Source organism: Capsella rubella, unplaced genomic scaffold (genome assembly GCF_000375325.1).
Source record: "Capsella rubella cultivar Monte Gargano unplaced genomic scaffold, Caprub1_0 scaffold_6, whole genome shotgun sequence".
NCBI classification, from domain to species: domain Eukaryota; kingdom Viridiplantae; phylum Streptophyta; class Magnoliopsida; order Brassicales; family Brassicaceae; genus Capsella; species Capsella rubella.
The window spans coordinates 6964139-6984299 of NW_006238918.1; the positions used below are offsets into that span (position 1 = coordinate 6964139).

The 20161-nt window shown below is 36.4% G+C and overlaps 7 protein-coding genes across 7 annotated transcripts; 3 read left to right on the forward strand and 4 right to left on the reverse strand.

Moving 5' to 3' along the window:
* Window positions 1-467: 467 nt before the first annotated feature.
* On the reverse strand, window positions 468-1944 carry LOC17884128 (protein SRG1). The gene is made up of 4 exons (XM_006288016.2): window positions 1674-1944; window positions 1337-1584; window positions 937-1264; window positions 468-849 (listed from the first exon to the last, which is right to left on the reverse strand). Exons 1-4 carry the CDS (start codon window positions 1905-1907, stop codon window positions 613-615), a joined length of 1047 nt encoding a protein of 348 aa, XP_006288078.1. The 5' UTR covers window positions 1908-1944; the 3' UTR covers window positions 468-612.
* An 839-nt stretch (window positions 1945-2783) lies between these two features.
* On the forward strand, window positions 2784-3851 carry LOC17882953 (probable glucan endo-1,3-beta-glucosidase BG4). The gene has a single exon (XM_006289929.2). The coding sequence runs from the start codon at window positions 2784-2786 to the stop codon at window positions 3849-3851; it is 1068 nt and encodes a 355-aa protein (XP_006289991.2).
* Window positions 3852-5489: 1638 nt separating this feature from the next.
* On the reverse strand, window positions 5490-7145 carry LOC17881315 (RING-box protein 1a). The gene is made up of 5 exons (XM_006288852.2): window positions 6889-7145; window positions 6730-6780; window positions 6549-6608; window positions 5867-5938; window positions 5490-5783 (listed from the first exon to the last, which is right to left on the reverse strand). The coding sequence occupies exons 1-5, from the start codon at window positions 7016-7018 to the stop codon at window positions 5746-5748; spliced, it is 351 nt and encodes a 116-aa protein (XP_006288914.2). The 5' UTR covers window positions 7019-7145; the 3' UTR covers window positions 5490-5745.
* Window positions 7146-9018: 1873 nt separating this feature from the next.
* On the forward strand, window positions 9019-10122 carry LOC17882835 (F-box/kelch-repeat protein SKIP6). The gene has a single exon (XM_006289639.2). It carries the CDS (start codon window positions 9019-9021, stop codon window positions 10120-10122), a length of 1104 nt encoding a protein of 367 aa, XP_006289701.2.
* Window positions 10123-10289: 167 nt separating this feature from the next.
* Window positions 10290-14743, reverse strand: LOC17884356. Its single transcript, XM_006288015.2, has 14 exons — window positions 14448-14743; window positions 14105-14192; window positions 13861-13969; window positions 13424-13473; window positions 13225-13291; window positions 13066-13138; window positions 12593-12648; window positions 11869-11962; window positions 11653-11737; window positions 11434-11493; window positions 11199-11258; window positions 10937-11029; window positions 10684-10746; window positions 10290-10519 (listed from the first exon to the last, which is right to left on the reverse strand). The coding sequence occupies exons 1-14, from the start codon at window positions 14504-14506 to the stop codon at window positions 10430-10432; spliced, it is 1047 nt and encodes a 348-aa protein (XP_006288077.1). The 5' UTR covers window positions 14507-14743; the 3' UTR covers window positions 10290-10429.
* An 848-nt stretch (window positions 14744-15591) lies between these two features.
* On the forward strand, window positions 15592-18211 carry LOC17882952 (protein trichome birefringence-like 5). The gene is made up of 5 exons (XM_006287531.2): window positions 15592-16308; window positions 16536-16728; window positions 16979-17172; window positions 17417-17575; window positions 17763-18211. Exons 1-5 carry the CDS (start codon window positions 15695-15697, stop codon window positions 18085-18087), a joined length of 1485 nt encoding a protein of 494 aa, XP_006287593.1. The 5' UTR covers window positions 15592-15694; the 3' UTR covers window positions 18088-18211.
* A 22-nt stretch (window positions 18212-18233) lies between these two features.
* Window positions 18234-20056, reverse strand: LOC17882990 (ribosomal RNA processing protein 1 homolog). The gene has a single exon (XM_006289470.2). It carries the CDS (start codon window positions 19970-19972, stop codon window positions 18389-18391), a length of 1584 nt encoding a protein of 527 aa, XP_006289532.1. The 5' UTR covers window positions 19973-20056; the 3' UTR covers window positions 18234-18388.
* Window positions 20057-20161: the final 105 nt, after the last annotated feature.

Sequence of the window (20161 nt, forward strand, 5' to 3'; positions counted from 1 at the left end):
TTTAGATTCTTGATCATAGACGACTATCCCAAATCATTAGTAAATGATGCTCTAATAGTTGTAATAGAGTGGAATAAGATCAAGATCCACATGCAGTAACACTCATCTTATGGTATTCATCTCAAATGGCACTAATTAGCTTCTTTTGTGCAGCCACTCAGATTATCACTGGCTATGTGTTTTTCTTGCTAACTTCAAGAGATCACACGTATGAAGGCTTAATGAATAGTCTCTTCTTCTCCAGGCAGAGGAAACTGCTCAAGAAGTAGAGCTTTGATATTCCAATACATTTAAACAACTTGAAAGTTTTAGTGTTGAATTCTGTTTTCGTATTAAACTCTGTTTTAGTGTTAGCCTTGGTTTTGGAACTTGGAAGTAACATATCTTCATATGATTTCTTATGTTCCTTCTGCTTGAAACATTATCAACTGTTAGGCTTAATGTATGTCCAAATAGCAAAGAATATGGGGACTTAAGACGCTCTTTATTGTCTCAAAGTTGTACCACAACAGAATGTAGTCTCACATTCCAACAAACATAGCAATGATAATATTCTTATAATGAAAGAAACAGATTCATTTGTGAAACCAAAATGAGACTTTAAAAGTACGATTAGATCAATGAAGCTGCTATTGGTCGTAGACCCTGGAGATAGTACGTGTTTAAGAGCTCCACATAGTTCGTAACTGGCTTATACAATCTCGGTCTTGCATCAGACACAAGCCCTTCTACAGGCTGAATCTCTTTGTCTACACCGGGAATGCAAAATATAGCCACAGATACCCTTTCCTTTTCTCTATTCGTCACCACTCTATGAACAGGACTCTTGTAGATCCCATTGCTCATTATCTAAACACACAGAGACACTATATATGTCAAATCTATCCATCTTTAATTCAAAATCATATGCATATATCTATATGATTGATTGATTACCTCCATCTGATCTCCAACAATGATCAGAATTGTATCAGAGACAAATGGAGCTTTATACCACTTGCCATCTTTGAGGAACTGAAGACCTTCGACATTTTTGTCGGGCAAGAGAAGAGTGACAGCCGACTTATCAGCGTGCGGTCTAACCCCAATAACCTTGTCTGGGCTTGGACATGGAGGATACATGTTGAATCTTGCATCCAGCGTAGCATTTTCTCCACACATGTCTAGAAAGCTGTTCTCTTCCAATTCCAATGATCTTGCTATGGCTTTACAAACTTGCTTGATCACTAAATGTTGCTTCATTGAGTATTCATGTAAAGTTTCCCTGAAGAAAACGGTTGTCAAAATCATCAATGCCAATGAACCGAGATGATGTTAAACGTGAAAGGACTTTTACCTGAATCCGACAGGGAGTTCAGGCCAGAACTTAAGCTGTCTCTGTTCTTCAGGGTAAGTAGTAATATACAAACGGTCGATCCAATCAAGAACTTGATCATCCCACAGAATCATGTCGTTCCCATATCCTTGGATACTACCAATCTCTCTTGCGTACTTGTGCTTCTCTTCTGTCGGCAGTGCAAAGAACTCCTTGGTCAGCTTGTAAATCTTGTCAAGAAACGCTTCTGTGATTCCATGATTCATCACCTATATCAACAAAAAATCAAACTCTATGGTATTACCAGATCACTTCAATAAAGTTTCATGACTCTGATCATCACCAAGAAGGGTCAAACCTGAACGACGCCCCATGTAGAGAGAGCCGAGTGAAGCTTACTCAACTCTTCTCTACCGGCTTCAGAAGAAGTGAGGAGAAGACTGAGATCAATGGCCTGAATATCCATCTCCGGCACCGGACCATTAAGAGGTTGGCCTTTGTCGTCGCCGGTGGGTGCTTGGAGATATCTATCCGGTAGTCCTCCGCCAGCTGCAACAACCTCTTGGACAGTCTTGAACTTTGGCTTCTCCATAGTTCCTACTGAGTTTAGCGGATCTTGAACTTGAGGAGCCTTTTAGTTGGGACTAAAAAGCAAGTTGACCCTTTGCCCTCGGGTTCGCATTTTCTTATATCCAAAGGCAACACTATTTTTTTCTTTTTTTTTTTGCCTGCAACACTATTTTAATATACAGAAGAAACAAACTTGCACAGGCCAAAAAAACAAAAATAAAGATACCGTTTGATTTCATTGTTTTCGAACTTCGTAGATTTCTTTTTTTATCCTTCCCCGAAAAAAACATTCATGATAGCAGTAGCAACGATAATCAGTCAACCAAAACCTCTATTTTTTTTTATTTTTTTTTGACATCCCAAAAACTCTATTTCTTATAATTATTTTCTTTGTCTTAATTGACATGTGAATAAATCTTATGCCAATAATACAATAGCATACTATTGCGCAATAGTATATGAAGTAAAAATAAAACAAAAGTATTGAAAATAAAATCTTAATAACTTTGTGTGAAAATACTGCGAGCTTTAGGAGCGCTACTGCTAGATAGTTTCATAGATAGATTGTTTCCATTAAGCTTTTTTAGTCAACGGCATATATCTCCAGTTTAATTAAAGAAAGGCATTGCATCTAGACAGACAAAAAGAGGCAGTTCTAATTGGTAAAATGGAAAATCACCAAATTTGTAAATATATATGGTAACTAAATAACGTCAGCAAAAAGAAAGAAACAATTAAAGAAGCAACTATACAATTCAAGTGATATCAATGAAAATGGGAATATATATGTGTATATATATATAAAAGGTTACACAACCTACGTTTTGTAACAAAACAAAGAAAAAAAAGAGAAAGATAAACAAGTTTGGTTCCTGATTTTGCAGATACGAGCTTCGTTATGGGGTGTGCTATAATATTTGGCTTTCTACTGCTCTTGTGCTTGTGCACGGCAGCTCTGATCACGTGCACAGCAGTTCTGCTCAACCACAATAATGATGACGGCTCAACTAAAGTGGCAGCAACTAACATCGGCTTAAACTACGGTCTCCTTGGAGACAACCTCCCGTCTCCGTCCAATGTGATCAGCCTTTACAAGTCCATAGGAATCACTAAAATCCGCATCTTCGACCCAAACACTGATGTTCTTAACGCCTTACGCAACCACCAAGATATTGGTGTCACTGTTGGCGTCAAGAACCAAGACCTAGCTGCTCTTGCGGCCAGCCAAGAAGCTGTTAAGGTTTGGTTTGCAACCAACATCGAGCCTTACTTGGCTGACGTGAACATCACGTTCATTACCGTTGGCAACGAAGTCATCCCCGGAGAGATCGGTCCTCAAGTGCTTCCAGTCATGAAGTCTCTCACCAACCTTGTCAAGTCGAGGAATCTTTCGATCTTGATAAGCACCGTGGTGGCTATGTCGAACCTAGGACAGTCGTACCCACCTTCCAAGGCAATGTTCACACCTCAAGGACGTGAACAACTTGTTCCCGTGCTGAAGTTCCTGTCTCAAAAGAATACACCAATCCTCGTCAACATCTACCCTTACTTCGCTTACGCGTCAAATCCCGTAAACATCAGTCTCGATTATGCCATCTTCAACACCAAACATGTCGTGGTCGAGGACGGGCTAATGAAGTACTCAAACCTATTTGATGCGATTTTCGACGCGTTCGTGTGGGCAATGGAGAAAGAGGGCGTGAAGAATTTATCCATGGTTGTGTCAGAGACAGGATGGCCTTCGGCCGGTAATGGAAACTTAACAACACCAGACATCGCTGCTACGTACAACAGAAATTTTGTCAAACATGTTGAAAGCGGTATAGGTACACCAAAGAGACCAAACTGTAGCATCCAAGGGTTTTTATTCGCGACTTTTAACGAGAATCAGAAACCAGCTGGAACTGAACAAAACTTTGGATTGTACAATCCTACAGATATGAAGCCTATCTACACGTTGTTTTGATTTATAGATTTTTAATTCTTAGACTATCTCCAACTCGTTAGTTATTTAGCTCTAATAGTGGTTTTTAGTTTAAGGGCCCTTTTTTTATAAACGCTCTAATAATGGTTATTAGCCTAACGCAGCTGAGTTTGGAGTTAACCAACTTTGTAATGGCATTTGAAACTATATTTTCCTCTTTCTTTTTTTTTTTTGTCTTAAAACAATTTTTACAATCGCAAAGTGTAAGCAAGCATAAACGCTATGTAGACACCATTAACGTTGTTAATGTAGGCGAAAGAACTGGCTCCTTCTCAACTCGCTAAAAGCCTATACCCACCAAAAGCTTGAGTCATACAAAAGCAAGTTGAGAAGTTAGAGCATCATCAATGCAAGACTATTAAAATTGATCTTATAATTTGTTTAATAATTTAATTGAAAACTGAGCCTCTTCTACCCATATTTTGTTCTTATATAACATACCATATCTTAGGTTTTAAGTGTAATTTTGATTTTTATTTAATGCTAAATTAACATAAGAATGCTCTAAGAGCTGTGCATTGAGGATGGTCTTAGAAACCCTCTATTATAATTTTTTTGTGCTTTTCATAAAACTATATATATCAAACATGTTGAATAACACAGATTTTTTTAATCACTTTCTAGAAACAAAATTTGAACCGAGTCGTTTATCAATCTCTTAAATTTCAAGTCAAGGTGATCATGTAAATTGTAAGAGTTTCTAAGTTTAATCTAGAATTCGGAGCACAGTTTCTAGATGTATTGTAGTTTATTTATGAAAAAGTTGTTACGTTAGAAAAAGAAAAAAGAATGAATTTAAAATGATAAATAGCAAATTAGTAAAATAGGCTTGATGGAGAGCTAAACCACGCCAAAAATAACAAAAAAAATTACTGATAGAGTTTGAACCCTAAAATTTTGACTATTTTAGTGATACTAGTAGATTAGAAAACATATCTCAACTATGTATATAAAGTTTCGTATTAAAAAAACTATGTATATAAAGTGCATGTTCCTACAACCAATGTTTTGCAACAAAATAAATAAAAGAGAAACAAGTTTGTTTAGTTACCTCGTGTCCGTTAATCAGACGAAAATCTTCATCTTCGTTATGCATACACGTACACCTTTCATCACGGATTGTCCTATAAAGTCATTATTAATAATGCTCTCGTGCATGACAACGTTCAATGAGAATCAGAAGCCACCAGGAACAGAACCAAATTTGGATTATACTATCCTACGTGCTGATATGAAAACCATCAACAAGTTGTTTTGAAATTTAGATCGTTGACGTTGATTGATTATCCCAAATCATTAGTAAATGATGCTCTAATAGTTGTTAGAAATTTACCAGCATTTTGGTTTATATGATCCTGCTGGCTGCTGAGACGAATCCCATGTTCAATGTTTACAGTTTCTGTTAAGGGTTTGGGTTGTCAACAGTGTTCTAATAGTTGTTTTAAGGATTTAAATTTTAAAGACCAGGTTTACTACTCATTTAACAAAGTTTTGGTTTTTCAATTCAAGTTTAGCCTTGTCATAAAATTCACTTCAGTATTCGGCTCTACTGAATTGCAAGAAAGATAGGCTTTTGAATTTTGATTTTGCCCAGCTCATACGTTTTCACATAACTAAAACTTTCTTTGCAGGACATTTTTGTATTTTTTATTATTTTTTTGAAATATATAAGAAAACGTCACCAAAAGCACAACGATGATAGGTTCAGTGAACAATAGATCCCTGGTTCGACAACTTTGCGAATTACATTACAAAAAGAAGAGAAAAGAAGAGAAGAAATAACTTGAGCAGATCTTTAGGTATCATAGGCGGTAACCATATGAACCTGATATCCTTGTCGAGTAGACGACAAATGTTTGCTGTACCCGTCATTGATTTAGTGACCATATTTCTGGAACTCCCACTCACTGTTATCTGTTAAAACTCGGCAAAATTAACAAAGAAACAACAACTGCAAACTAGTCAAAAAAAAAGCTTTTAAATTGAGAAACACTTACCTAATGGACAAACTTGACGAGTCTTTAGCCATCTGCTGATGCAGTGAAAGTGGAAGGCGTGATTGCAAACCCCTGAAAGTACCAGCATCAGGTGGCTTTAGTTAGAAAAAGCACAGAACAGAATATATTTCAACTTGGATTGTCCAAATACACATTATAGAATAATAAAGGATTCGAGAAGGTGCCCTCACACAATCACATATGTCTACTTTCAAACACTTCCAGAGTATGATCAATTGAGAATACAGAGATACATAAGCAGTGATTTAGGCCATCCTTTAAGTTTCTCATTCATCCTTAATAATACAACCCAATGCAAGACAATGAAAGCAAGCACACACAATAAAATTAAATAGATTCTGATCTCTCTTACAAAATATTTAAAGCCCCATAAATTTAATCAACCGTACTACTCACTGACCAATTTAGATTGCTGCAAAACAATAATATGTTCTCCTTTCAAAGACATCTGAATGGTGCTACCAAATAAGCAAAATTCAATGGCAAGATCTAACAAACACACTCTGAGATACTAGAATTATTTCACATAATACTAGTTTATCATACAATTCTGTGTGTTCTAGATACAAAATTACAACAGCTACAATTGTAAAACCGATAATAAAGTCTCGAAACAGAGAGCAAAGATTCCAATCAAGATCATAACAGAGACAAGACTTACCCCAAGCGACAGTACATTCTTCACTGGTAGCACTAGCCTGATTAGCTTGACACTCGATGCCTAACAACAACCAAAACACAATAACAAAATAAGCTTAAACATTCGAGAATTCAGTAAATCTCTGGATTATCAAACATCATCGTTACAAATTCCTCAATCAATTGATTCTTCTAAAACTTACAGAGATCCATGATGTGGTTTCTGCAGATCGCACAGTTGTCGACAACGATATCTGCAACCAAAACAAAGATCAATCAAAACTCGACCTAACCAAAATTAACATCGTAAAACAAACATCGGAGGACATATTCAAGGTAGTATTAAGGATTTTAGCGATTACCCCAAGCCCAGAGAGAAACGGCGCTCCACTTTTTAATTTCGAATCGCTTAGGTTTCTTGGTGGAAGACGAAGCACTGCTAGAGGCACCTCCGGCGGGAAGCATAGGAACGTCGGAGTCGAGTGTCGCCATTAAATCTCTGATCGGAAAGGAAAATTAAAACCCTAGAAAAGCCGAAGAAGAAACTCAACACGATTGAGAGAGCTCGCTGGGTTCTTGTAGAGAAGACGGAAGAAGAAGAAGCAAGCCAGAGAGAGAATGAATGAATAATAGAAAAGCTGCTTTGGGCTTTGCCTTTATATATCTAGTGGGCCTTCGAGGGAAATTTTATTATTTCACGTAATTTTCCATTTTAAGTTTTCCCTTTTTACATAGGTATCTTAAAGAACTTCTCTTTATATTATCTAAACAAATTTTGCTTTTTTTAATTGATAAATTAATTATACTTGATAGAAATTAATTTTTTTCAAACTTTCAATACAAATTATGGGAAGATATCTAACTTAATATATATATATACTAGTCGGTTGTCCGCGCTACGCGCGAGAGTTTATTATGTTGTTTATTAGTAATTGGTTCATATTTTATTTTCTATTTATTTTTTTCACTATACCATACCTTACTTTTTAAAAACTTTGATTGTGTTTGTATAGAAAAACTATTGAGTTTTAACTTCATTAGTTGTTGAGAAATTAAGTGTGTATAGTATAAGTCGAAGTGTGAGCGTAAACGGAAGTGCGGTGAAAAATCATTAAGAAACGTGTGCTATTAGGGTTTTTACCAAATATAGATATAGATATTAATATTTTGGGCCTTTTATATGTTACCATGAAATTTGAACATGATTTGTGGGTTTCGTGCGAATTGTTGTATTTTTAATTGTTTACATTATCTCTTTATATACTGTCATAATTTATTTTTTGTTTTATGTTTTTCTTTTTTGGATTTGTTGTAATTATATCTCGTAAGGATCATTTTTATACTATTATATATTTGTTTCTGATTTTATGTTATATATATTTTTTTGTTGTTCATATAGAACAATTTTTAAATTTAACATATTAGTATAATTTACTTTATATTTAGTTTATTTCATTTAATAATGTTTTTTATTTTAATTTTCAATTTTTATGAAATATCGTTAATTTTTTATTTTGTTTATTAGTTTAACATATGTGTTGTATTGGAAAAAATTAATTAAATTCATATTGGAAACTTTTAAAGAAATATTATTTTTATTTTTACGTTTTTATACGTTTAAAAAAAATGAGAATTGATGTTTCGGTACGACATATCTCATTTATGTTAGAAAATTTTGTGAGACATAAATTAGATCGATTTATATTCTCAAAATTTCTTACTTTCTTTTCTATTCCCGTTAAATCCCATTATATTTTGGTTTACATTGTGTAAATATAATCATATATATATATATATATATATATATTTTAAACATTCACTAAAAACTATAATCTACCATTTATATATTTCTTAGTATAATCGATAATTAGTAAAAAAATTTAACTTTTAAACAAATCATCTTTTTTAGTTTTATAATCTCTAATATAAAAAAAACCTTTCATATTCCTTTTTGAAAAACTTATTTACATAGGTTTAAATCTTAAAATTAAATGATAAAATGGTATAATTAATTTTAAAAATTAAATAATAAAATGAGGTGTATGATGATGTGGCTTAAGGAGAAGAGAGAAAAAGCTAACTTTATATATATATATATATACATATATGTATTAACACACATTTAATAAACAAAAAGTAGTTTTTTTGTGTGTAAAATAGAACATTAAAGATTGTGAACAAGGAACTGGATGAGAGAGTTTCCTTCCTCCTAAAAAGTAAAAACCCCATAACATAATTAAAACCTCTCTTTTTCTAGCCTGAGGATTTATCTAAAACTAAAAATAATAGTTTATATATTCTGGATAAGGATAGTTAATTGAAAACTTAGATTTTATAATTGAACTGTGCTAAACCGCTTGGTACGTCTTTTAACTAGACGACAAGGGAATTGTATATAAATAGAAAATTGAAGAGGGAAGTGTTTTGATTGAGGCGTTCTATAATTACTCTCTACTAGGTTGTGTAATTGATCCCTCCGGTGATCTCAATCAATGAAGAAGAGGAAGAATGAGAGGGAGGTGTGTGGGCTGTGGTCGTTGCCAGATGATGTGTTTCATTTGGAGTGCCTGACTCGGTTGTCGAGATTAGACCTCGTGGCCTTTGCGATGGCCTCCAAGAGGCACCGGAATGTAGCAGCGGCGCATATAATCAGCGATTTGAGGTCTCGGAGGAGGGGTTGCGTCGAGCTATATATGTACGTATTTATACACATGTATCCAGACCCAAGCCCACGGTGGTTCCTCCTCCACCCCGTGCAACGTCGGCTGAAACGGATCAATTTGGACTACTCGTATCCTGTAGCAGGATCCTGTTTCGTGTGGGATGAGTGGGGTGTCTTTGTTATCGGTGGACTCATCAACGGCAAACCCACATCGGAAGTCACCTTGTTTGACTTTACCGATCACACTGTGAGCCCCCTTAAGCCCATGAAGATGGCTCGAAGCGGAGCATCGATAGACGAGAAGAAGATTTACGTGTTTGGAGGATGCTGGGATGTCGCTGATTCCTCAAACTGGGTAGAGGTATATGATCTCCAAACCGATACTTGGGAGTTCTTGTCTGTCTTTACGCCTAAGATGCCCCTCAAAATCCAACAAAGTGTGGTGACGGACAACAACAAGCATGTTCACGCGGTGGATGAAGATGGTCAAATATTTAACTTCTCAGCAACTGAATGTGCGTTTGAGTCAGACGGGAGAAGAGAGTCTAACCCAGAAAATAGAAGCAATTGGCTTTTTGCTGTTGGTGACACGATTTTCTGCCGTGGTACAGGCGGGAAAATACTATGGCGTTTTCCATCTCAGTTGGATTGGAAGGAAGTGCATGGTTTGGAAGAGCTGCAGCAGCAACACTCTGGTTTTGATATCATCAAAATGTTGATTCACTCTAATGAGAGGATGGCCATCTTATGGGAATCCCGGACTCAAGGTCCTGAACACGTTTTGGAGCTTTGGTATGCCGAGATTTCCATGGTGAGAGGATGCATAGACGGTGTATTGGAGGTTGTGGGAACGATTGAGTGGTCCGGTCCTATCTTCTCAGACTCATCAGTTACTGGCCTGAACTTGTTATTTGCTGAGACTTTCTATCTCTGAATATTTCTCAATCATTAGTTTTTCACAACATTTTTTTAGATCAGCAGTCGAGGTACACGTTTTTTTTTTCTTTCAGAAAATGGAAATACACATATTTTTTTCTATGTATCACCAGAAAAGTTCACAAAAGTGAACATGATTACATCATTCAAGCTTATTGATTGAAGTTATGCATAAAGAAGAGTTTTCTATTTATTCAAAGATTCCAAGAGAATGTATAAAATATGTTACAAAACAGTGTCAAAATATTTGTCTACAAGCCATGTGAGTTACATATAGTTAGATGATGTATATATATATATATGCTTCATGACATCTGCCTCTGGTCTTTGAGAGCCGAAACTTTCTTCCGCAGTTCAAGATTTGATATCCTCTCCACTTCCAGAGCTCGTTCAAGCTACACAATCCCCGTTGATTTTGTTAGCCTCATAAAAGAAAACAATATCAAAGAGAAGGGTTTGGATTCGGTAAACCCGATGTAGGAAGAAAACTCTATAATGAAAATTTAACATCGCCTTTTCACGGATCATATTGCATCTCTAAACATGCCTAAGATTGTACCTTTGCAGCTCGCATACTCCATTCTCCAAGAATAGCTCTTAACCTTTCATTTTCTGCAACATACTGTTTTAGGAGTTTCAAAACACAAGATGATGAGTTAATTTCACAGATTCAAAAATATGTAGGCATTGCAAATTGTTCGATGCAAACGATTCCATGGTAAAGCTTTATTGTTATACATGATGTCATTATGATCCTCATGGAATGTATGTTTTGTTCTCATATGTTCTTGTGTTCATTAATAGACTCGAACCTGATTATTGGTATTCCGGACATGCTGTATCTCTCTATCTCTATCAGAGATCAGCGATCGAGCAAGAGTAAGTTCGGAATGGAGTTGATCCACCTGCAAACATACAATTTTCATTTAGTATCCTCCATTTAGAGATGCTACAAAGAATATTAGCCACGTAATGTCAATAAGCTAGATCTGTTTTCCACCAAATGGGTCAAGAGAGATGACAAAGAAAATTTAACCATGTGGGCTAGTTTATCATTTGTTAACCTAGCTTTACCTCAGCAGAAAGTGTTCGTAATTCCTGATCACGAGTAGCCACAAGATGCGCCAGATCAACCTGAAAGTTTAACATTTATCAATTGCAAAATTAAACATTCATCAACTGCAAATTAAAAGCGCAGTGGAAGGAAATACATGAATTTAAGAAATTTATTAAAAATGTTGTTAGCGTGTATCCACACTTAAAGCTCTGCTAAAAAGAAGTCAATAATTTGCAATGGAGCAGTTCAAACCTGTGGTGTGCTACTACCATTGGTTTCATATTTGCTTAAGGACTCCTGCAAACGCAGGATCTGAAACATATATATAAAGGAGAGGTAAGAAACTGATGAACATTAGAGAGAGCATTGAACTTAGGATTACTAGTACGAAATTGTATACTAGCAAGAAACAACACAAACGTCAAGATTCCGAAATGAAGTAGTCACTATTAAAATTCCATGTATTGTCACCTCTTCACTGAGATAATGGAGATTCTCACGCTGATATTGCAGTAGAGCCATTTGCTGATCAGAAAGGCGACCAGCTTCATGGTATCTATTTTTCAAGCAAACAAACTGAATACTTGAGAATTGTGAAAGCATTGCCATGTGCAATATAAGGTTGGGATACTAAATTTATTATTTATGAAGACTACGAATAAGGTTCTAGTGAGATTGTGAAAGTACCTCAATCCTTCCAAAGCAGCCGGTTGAAGGGGAGAATACAATGAATTTAAGACATCAGGCTGAGAGTTCACTGAATTATACTGGCGAACATAACCTACCAGTATTAAAAATACAGATAAGAAGAGCTGCATAATAACTTAGCTACAGAGTCTCTTACTAAAGAGACAAACAACTGGCAGAACAATGTAACAAAACAAGCCAACAGAATCCACTATGCTCTAGCCAATCGCTTTTTCAAAGAAACGGTATAGCAGGTTCTGCATGGTTAACAAAGGGAACAAATAAAAGGTTTTCATCCTGAAATCCAGAACAGCAATTCTTAAAGATACTTCAATGATCTCCTGATATTCAACCACAAACTAAAGCCAATTGTAAGAACCGCTTACATGATATGTATAATTAACAATTGTATGACCATAGAATGCAGATAATTTGATGGTGATTTAGCATGCATTTGAACGTGACAGAGCCGAGAGACAATGGAAATTATTTCAGTTAAGCTCTATGGGTCAGGTACATAAGAAATGAAAACTGATTCTAATCTGACAATAGGCAATCATGGCATGAAAAAATTAAGATAAAGAAACGTATCCAGCTGAACCTTGTGTATTTCATATATCTCGCAACAGAAAGTGAATCGTGGACACCGCTCTAGTTGAGATACTAAAGTAATGCTGAATGCATACCTAAAAGTGTGAATAAGATTTCCAGACATTATGCTTACCAACAAATACAATCATGAAAGAAGCGGCAGATATTGCTTCAACAGACATGATGAACCTGCAAAAACATTATGCTCATAAGTGTTTTTCGACTTTGCCAACTTTCCTTCATCAAGTTTTTTTTCAAAATAAAAAAATGAAAGAGATAGTCAACTTCCAAATACTATCTCTAGTCAATAGCAACAATATAAACATCTTGGAGGCATCTATAAAAGAATTTGTATATATGTTAAAAGTCAAATCTGTCAACCTGTGTGAATAAAAACAATTTGTCAATGAAGTGGAGTTTCATTATGTGATAGTAGTAATTTTCTTAGGAAAATTGGAAAATTTTGAAGGATGAAGTCAGAGTCTTCCTTTCATTCGTTTTATTGTCGAAGACAAAAGAAATAAAAACAGAACATGTGACCAACTGGAACAGAAAACTCAAAAGAATGTATAACCAGTTAGTGTATCTAAAAAGAAGGCTGCAGACCTCTGCACAGTAAAAATGGGAAGAACACTGACATATGGTCTCCACACCATGAAAAGCAGCATAGATGCAGTCCCTAGAACAAAACAGGGACACTTTATTGAGCGCAAGAAATAGATATTTGGAACAATATATGATTCGAGAAATAGCATTAAAAATTACCATATGCCATGATGGCAAATGGCAGACGAACCACATGTTTCAATTTCTGACTGAAACTGTAATAGCCCTGCAATAGAAGGATTTTTCAGAAGGTATTCAGATGAAACAACTACAACTACACAAGAGAGTATCGACTAATTTCTACATAGTTTGGAAAAGAAATGAAACGAGCAATCCGCCTAGTTAGAAGAAACATTACCTGCAAGCGTATTTTCTGGACCTGATTGACAAAGTATTGCTGAAACATACCTGTTGCAGAAAGTACTCATGATAATTTATACATATCCTGCAATATATTTTAGAACTCAAGAAACAGAAATAGAAATATGATACGTGAAAATAGATTTTAATGTTTTGGGACCATCCCTTTACGCCCAAGCTTTTAACAGTGAATTAACTTCATGGACTTGGGAAATTAGCCTGAACCTAATATAGGAAGGAATCCACAAGCATTTTCTTCCTTTTCTGTTTTAGTATAACTTTCATTATCTCAAATCAGTTTTTCTATTGAGTCCTTATCTTTGATTTAGAATAATCAATTGACAAATTGACAAGGCAGTAGTTTATCACAATTTAGTTTGACTTGCTTCTAAACAAAGATTGTAGTAAGAAGCTGAAAGGGAGTATTGTAATGACCTGTTAACATCAATAGAGCAACATTGCAGCTGCAGAGTATCGATGGGATAAGAGAATCTACAGACTGAAGTATCCACGGTGCTCCTGCAGCTAAAACAGCATAACCTGCCTAAATTTAACAAAGAGTAAATATAATAAAGTCAGGCATTGATGTTTCTCATTATGATTAAAAGGAAAGTTACAAACACGCTTGTGTTAAATGTCAATGGTGGAAACCATAAGAAAAGAAAATGGAAGGACTTGCCAGTATGATCAGATAAATGCAGCTTCCAACAAGACTTCTAGATTCACGATGACCAAAGAGAGGAGCTTCATGTAATATGTCAAGAAACCTACAATCACAAAAACAGTAGTGAAACTAGATGATGAGACAATAAAAGGACACAAAAGGGCATGGGAATAAAACATAGAGAGAATTGAGCAATCTGCAAAACACTTTGTTGAAGAAAAGAAAAAGCAAGAGCTGCATCATTTCAACCTTTTAAAGAGAAAATTCTATGGAGTTTAGGGACTAAAATGAACAAACTTAGAAATCCATAGCTCGAAAACAAACAATGGAATCAGAAAGCAAAAGAGTTGAGCTTTACATAGCATTGTCTTGCCCCGTCGTAGGATTGAGGGAAGAAGTGCGTCGATCGTTGGCCATTTTGGTTTGGGTTTTCTTCTTACGCTTGTGGGAATGAAGACTGTAAATCTCAGAGACTTGTAAAGAGAGAGAGAGACGATTGTTTTTTCTTGCTTGAGATTAGGGTTGAATCATATTCGTTGCCCCAATGTAAAGATTTGAGAGATGTGAAGAGTAAGAAATAGAAGAAATCTCCACTATGAAACCATCATAAGGATTGGAATGTTTGGTATAACGCTCGCTCGCTCTTGATCCGAACTACCAGTCAATATCGCTGTCACCGTTGCTGATTGGTCTTTTAAAAAAAAAAAAAAAAAATAGTGGGTTTTGCTGGGCCTAATCGCAATTTAGAACTTGGTTAGGACTTAGGATTATCTGATTAATTTTACACTAATGTTAAATGTAACAACATTAATTAGAGTAGACCATCATCTAACATAGTGATTTGCACTTTGATTCACATAAGATAAGATTCGTATACAAATCACACTAAATTTTGTTGATGCCAATTTTTAAGCTGTGAAAAGAGAGCATTTGTTTTATGTTTTAATCATTTATCTTGTACCTTCTTCTATTATGAATTCTAAAGTAATATTTTACTTGTTTAAGAGCTTTTTAGTGAATTTTGATAAAGAGTTTTAATATCCGGTTTGTTATCATGTTATGTCCTTTTTTTTTTTGTGTGTTTAACAACGTAATCATATTTTGCTCACACAAATTATCATACTATATGATAAGATCTTGGATAACATAGTCTATATAGATGTGCGAAAAGTAGCATATTCCGACAATTGTGATTAGAGAAATTTGATGTTTGCAAATTAATGTACTTGCATATTTTATAACATCTTATGTTTCAGTTGTTGGCTATATAATTCACAATTGTCGGAATTTACTGTTTCGTCTAGTGATTGCTCTTTTTGATACATATTTCTCATTCACATATTTGACCAATTTAGTAAAGATTTATGAACATACTCGTAATTTTATTAAAGATTACCTGATTTGGCAGAAATATTTATTTGCATTTACGATACATAATTTTGATATTTTTACCTTAATAACATAGAAAATGATGGCGTGCAAGCATCGTATATTTAAAACTCTAAAGTAATTAATTTTTTTTGGAAAAGATTGAATGATCGAAGTCGCATCTGACTGTGAGATGAGTTGTGCGTAGCTCCACTCCAATGGTGGCTTGGCTTCACAATGTCGACTTCTTCTTCTTCTTTTCCTAGCTTCCCTCGCACCATCGTCTCCTACACTGTCACAACTTCACTCTTTATCGTTATCTTCTTAAGTAGCGTCTTCCTCTTCACTAGACGCACTCTCGAACCTTCTCTCGAACTTTACCACGCCGCCGACATCCCTCTCTCCGCCGCCGATCCACCCCCTCCCACGCCCCGCCTCTCTCAAATCGAGGATCACGATGGTGACGTCACTGTGAAAGCAAATCCAAAGGAGGAAGGCGATTCGCGCAGCGGCGATGACGTAGCGGTGGCGGTCGAGACTGAGGTGAAACTGAAAGATGTGGAAGATTCCCGCAAGGCGAAAACTGAGCCGGAAAAAGAAGGAGGAGGAGGAGGAAAAGAAGAATCTCGCGTCGAAGGTAATGTTGAATCTGTGGAGCAGGCGGTGGTTGAGAAGATGAGAGGCTGCGATTTGTACAGGGGATCTTGGGTTAAGGACGATGATGAATATCCATTGTATCAGCCTGGATCGTGTCCTTATGTGGACGAAGCTTTTGATTGCCAGAGGAATGGGAGGCGTGATTCTGACTATCTCAATTGGAGATGGAAACCTGACGGTTGTGATCTTCCACGGTATGATTGATGATAGCTTTTCGAATTGATCAGCATTTCCATTTCTAAGTTCATGATTGCTGTCGAACTTTACGTTTAAAATGAAGTTAGGGACTGCACAATGAACGCTTAGTCGTTGATCATACATACTGGCACACTTACTACCATTAGCAAAAACACCTCATGTGAAATTTCTGTTTGTGCATAGAATGTATTTATCCCCTTTTTTATTGACTTTCCAATCATAGGTTTAATGCTACAGACTTCTTGGTGAAGCTACGAGGTAAAAGTTTGTTGTTGGTTGGAGATTCTATGAACCGTAACCAGTTTGAATCAATGCTTTGCGTTCTCCGAGAAGGTTTATCCGATAAGAGTAGAATGTACGAGGTTTATGGCCATAATATTACAAAGGGGAGAGGCTACTTTGTATTCAAGTTTGAAGTAAGTCCTCTCTTCTTCTTCACTGCTTGTAATTTGGTGTTCCAATAGGCAACAGAATTGTTATATACTTATGTTTGAATATGGATTCTCTCTAAAGTTTATTAGAACTTCCAGTAGCGCCACCTTTTGTGACCATCAATTTTGTTGTATTATTTGCCATATTTTGGTTTGAGATAGTATCCATTTGTGTGCATCTCTTTCTCTTGATTAAATTGGTCTTGGGGTTAAAATGTGTAATAATGTCTGACAGGATTACAATTGCACTGTATCGTTTGTGAGGTCACATTTTCTTGTGAGGGAAGGAGTTAGAGCTAATGCTCAAGGAAACACTAATCCGACTCTTTCGATTGATCGCATTGACAAGTCACATGCTAAATGGAAGCGTGCTGACATTCTTGTCTTTAACACTGGACATTGGTGGGTTCATGGAAAGACCGCCAGAGGGTATGATTCTTCCTTTCTTGCTTTATCACAATTTTTCACAAATGTTGACTTAATCAGAGAAGTAGGTTAAATTTACTTTTAACTATAGTATTGATTAAAGTTACATAATCTTCTGAATTTCTCATCTTAAAGCTTGATATTACTGGTGCATCCCATTCTACTTGACTAATTTTGTTTCATGACATCTCTCTAGAGAAGGACAAGCCACTAATGGTATATGACATGGTGAATAATACTAGTGCAGGAAAAACTACTACAAAGAAGGTGACTACATCTATCCGAAATTTGACGCGACTGAAGCATACAGAAGGTCGTTAAAGACTTGGGCAAAATGGATTGACGAGAATGTGAATCCCAAAAAGCAGCTTGTATTTTATCGCGGATACTCCTCTGCCCATTTTCGGTAATCCTTGATCTTTTGTTTACCTTCCGAAATCTTTTATTAGCTACAAACGTGTTCATTTCGGTTTCAGCCCTTATATTCAGATTTGGTTTAGTTTGTTTTTTACACCACCTGCATGTACTCTTGTTGCGGTTTTCTTACAAAAGAGTTAAGTTCTTCAGCATATTCTGTGTCTTGACTTGAACAGGGGAGGTGAGTGGGACTCGGGAGGCTCGTGCAATGGGGAGGTGGAACCAGTAAAGAAAGGTTCAATCCTGGATTCCTATCCTTTGAAAATGAAAATAGTCGAAGAAGCAATAAAGAAAATCCACATTCCTGTGATTCTCCTAAACGTGACTAAGCTGACTAATTTCCGCAAAGACGGACATCCGTCAATCTATGGTAAGACCAACACAGAAGGTAAAAAAGTGTCCACACGGCGACAGGATTGCAGCCACTGGTGTCTGCCAGGAGTTCCCGATGTTTGGAACCATCTTATATACGTGTCTTTGCTCCTGCAACCACATTCCTAAGCTCATACATCAACAAAATTAGATTAGACCAAATTCAGTAGTCTTCCCTGTTATTTGCAGTGACATTAAAATTTTGTGTAATTTATCGCTCTTGGAGCTGAGAAGTAGTTTTTTTATTTTTTTTTACGTAGAGGTGCGAACAAACGGAAATGGGACGATATTTCATTTTTCATGGCAAAATTTTTCTCATAATTCCCAAATTAGCAAACAAAATCTCAAAGACGTATTGAAAATTGAAACTAAAACAAAAATATAAAGAAATACTAGCAGCAAAGCAACAAATTACTCTGACACTCCATTTTCAAGGTGACAGTTTCTTCTTCAAGTTCTTGATCGTCTTCACTCCTCTACGTGCAGCTTTCTTCTTCGTCTTCCTACTCTGGGTAGCTAACTCCCTTACTGGACCAGCCGGGATTCCTTTCTTCAGAGCACTTCCTCGTGGCGTAGCAGAGGGAGGCAACCTCAAATCTTGTGGAGGTAGAGGGCAATGAGGTTTCCACACCAAATTGTTCTTCATTGCAAATCTTACTCTCTTTGAGCTCTTCTCACTGCTCGGCCCGGCTAAGCTCGTTTCTGCTGCATCTCTGTTAACAGTAGTATCTTGCACTTCCCCTTTGTTCTCTCTTTTCCTCTTCTTGGACTTTTTGGTTATTGACACAGGTTCTGCTACTTCACAGACACTTGCAACCTCACTTTTTGACGGACTCATTTCAGATGCAATCTTCTCAAACTCCTGTCGAAGATCTGATATCATTGTTTCATCAAAAGCTTCATCTTTGTTAACATCATCCATAACAGTATCCTTCTTGACACTGCTTTTTTTAGTATTTGAACATTTCTTCAAACCCTTTTTCTTCGAAGAAGATCCATTTGCAACAAGCTTCTTAGACTTAGAAACAGCCTTTGATTCAGACTCAGACACTGGAACCAATTCAGGCACTTCACCTTTGCAAGGACGAGAAGTTTCTGTGATAGAAACTTTGATACCAGAACTCGACATATCCTTCTCCAACTGCAAGAAGTCCTTGTGAAGAGCAAATATTGCTTTCCTGTTACCCTGCTGGATATCCGGAGAAGAACCCATCTCATAAAACCTCTTTGCAAAGTCCATAGACAAAACAATAGATCCCAAAATCACTACAATGTCATCCTCAGGCACTTCATCATTCCCAGATATCTTAATTAACAGCAGCTTCTTCCCCATCTTAAGCAACTCATCAAACAAATTACTCTTAATCTTCCCAACCAACATCTTATCCTTAACAAGACCCAAAATCGTCACAAAAGGAGTGAATAGAAGTTCCAAAACCTCCTTCCTTAGTGGAAGAAACGGCCTAAGTTCCTCAACAAAAGCAGAAGCTATATGATAGTTAACACCATTCCCTTGAAACTTATCATCAGCAAGAAACGTCCCATCAAACAAAACACTCATCAAACGACGAGTTAAATCCAAATCCCACGAATTGCTATCAAGCAGAGAGAAGAATCCGCTCAAAAACCTTCGAATCAAGAGGTAGAACTTATCTAACCTGAGCCGATCAATACGTGACCACTCACGACGCATGGTGAACAAGAACACGGTGAAGTAATGGACAGACAAAGGCAGAGGAAAGGAGTGAAGAGCAGAGGAGAGACGATCGATGAGTTCGGATTGGTAAAGAGACTTATCGGCATGCCAGATGCAGTAGAAGATTCCTTGCCATAGCTTCTTCATGTCATCATCGGAGATTTCAGTTTGTTCAGGGAGCCAAGTACGAAGAACGGTTCGTAAGGATCTGTCGCGGGTGCTTTGTTTACAAGAAGCAAGCTTTTTTATCAGCGATTTGCATTCTTCTTCAATGGGTAATGCTTCCTCTGCCTGCGCAACTCGGTTGCGTTTCACCATTGTTATCGATTATGAGAAAGAAATCACAAAATCGAAAGGAGGTGACGGCAGATTCTGGGTGGGGAAGTTGAACAAGGGGATGTAATAAGGGTTAGGGTTTAGTTTTTTGTTTCTTTCATTTTATTTGTTTTTACATTTTAACCCTCATCTTTAAATTTATTTTCTCTTTTTTCCAAATCATTTTGTGGG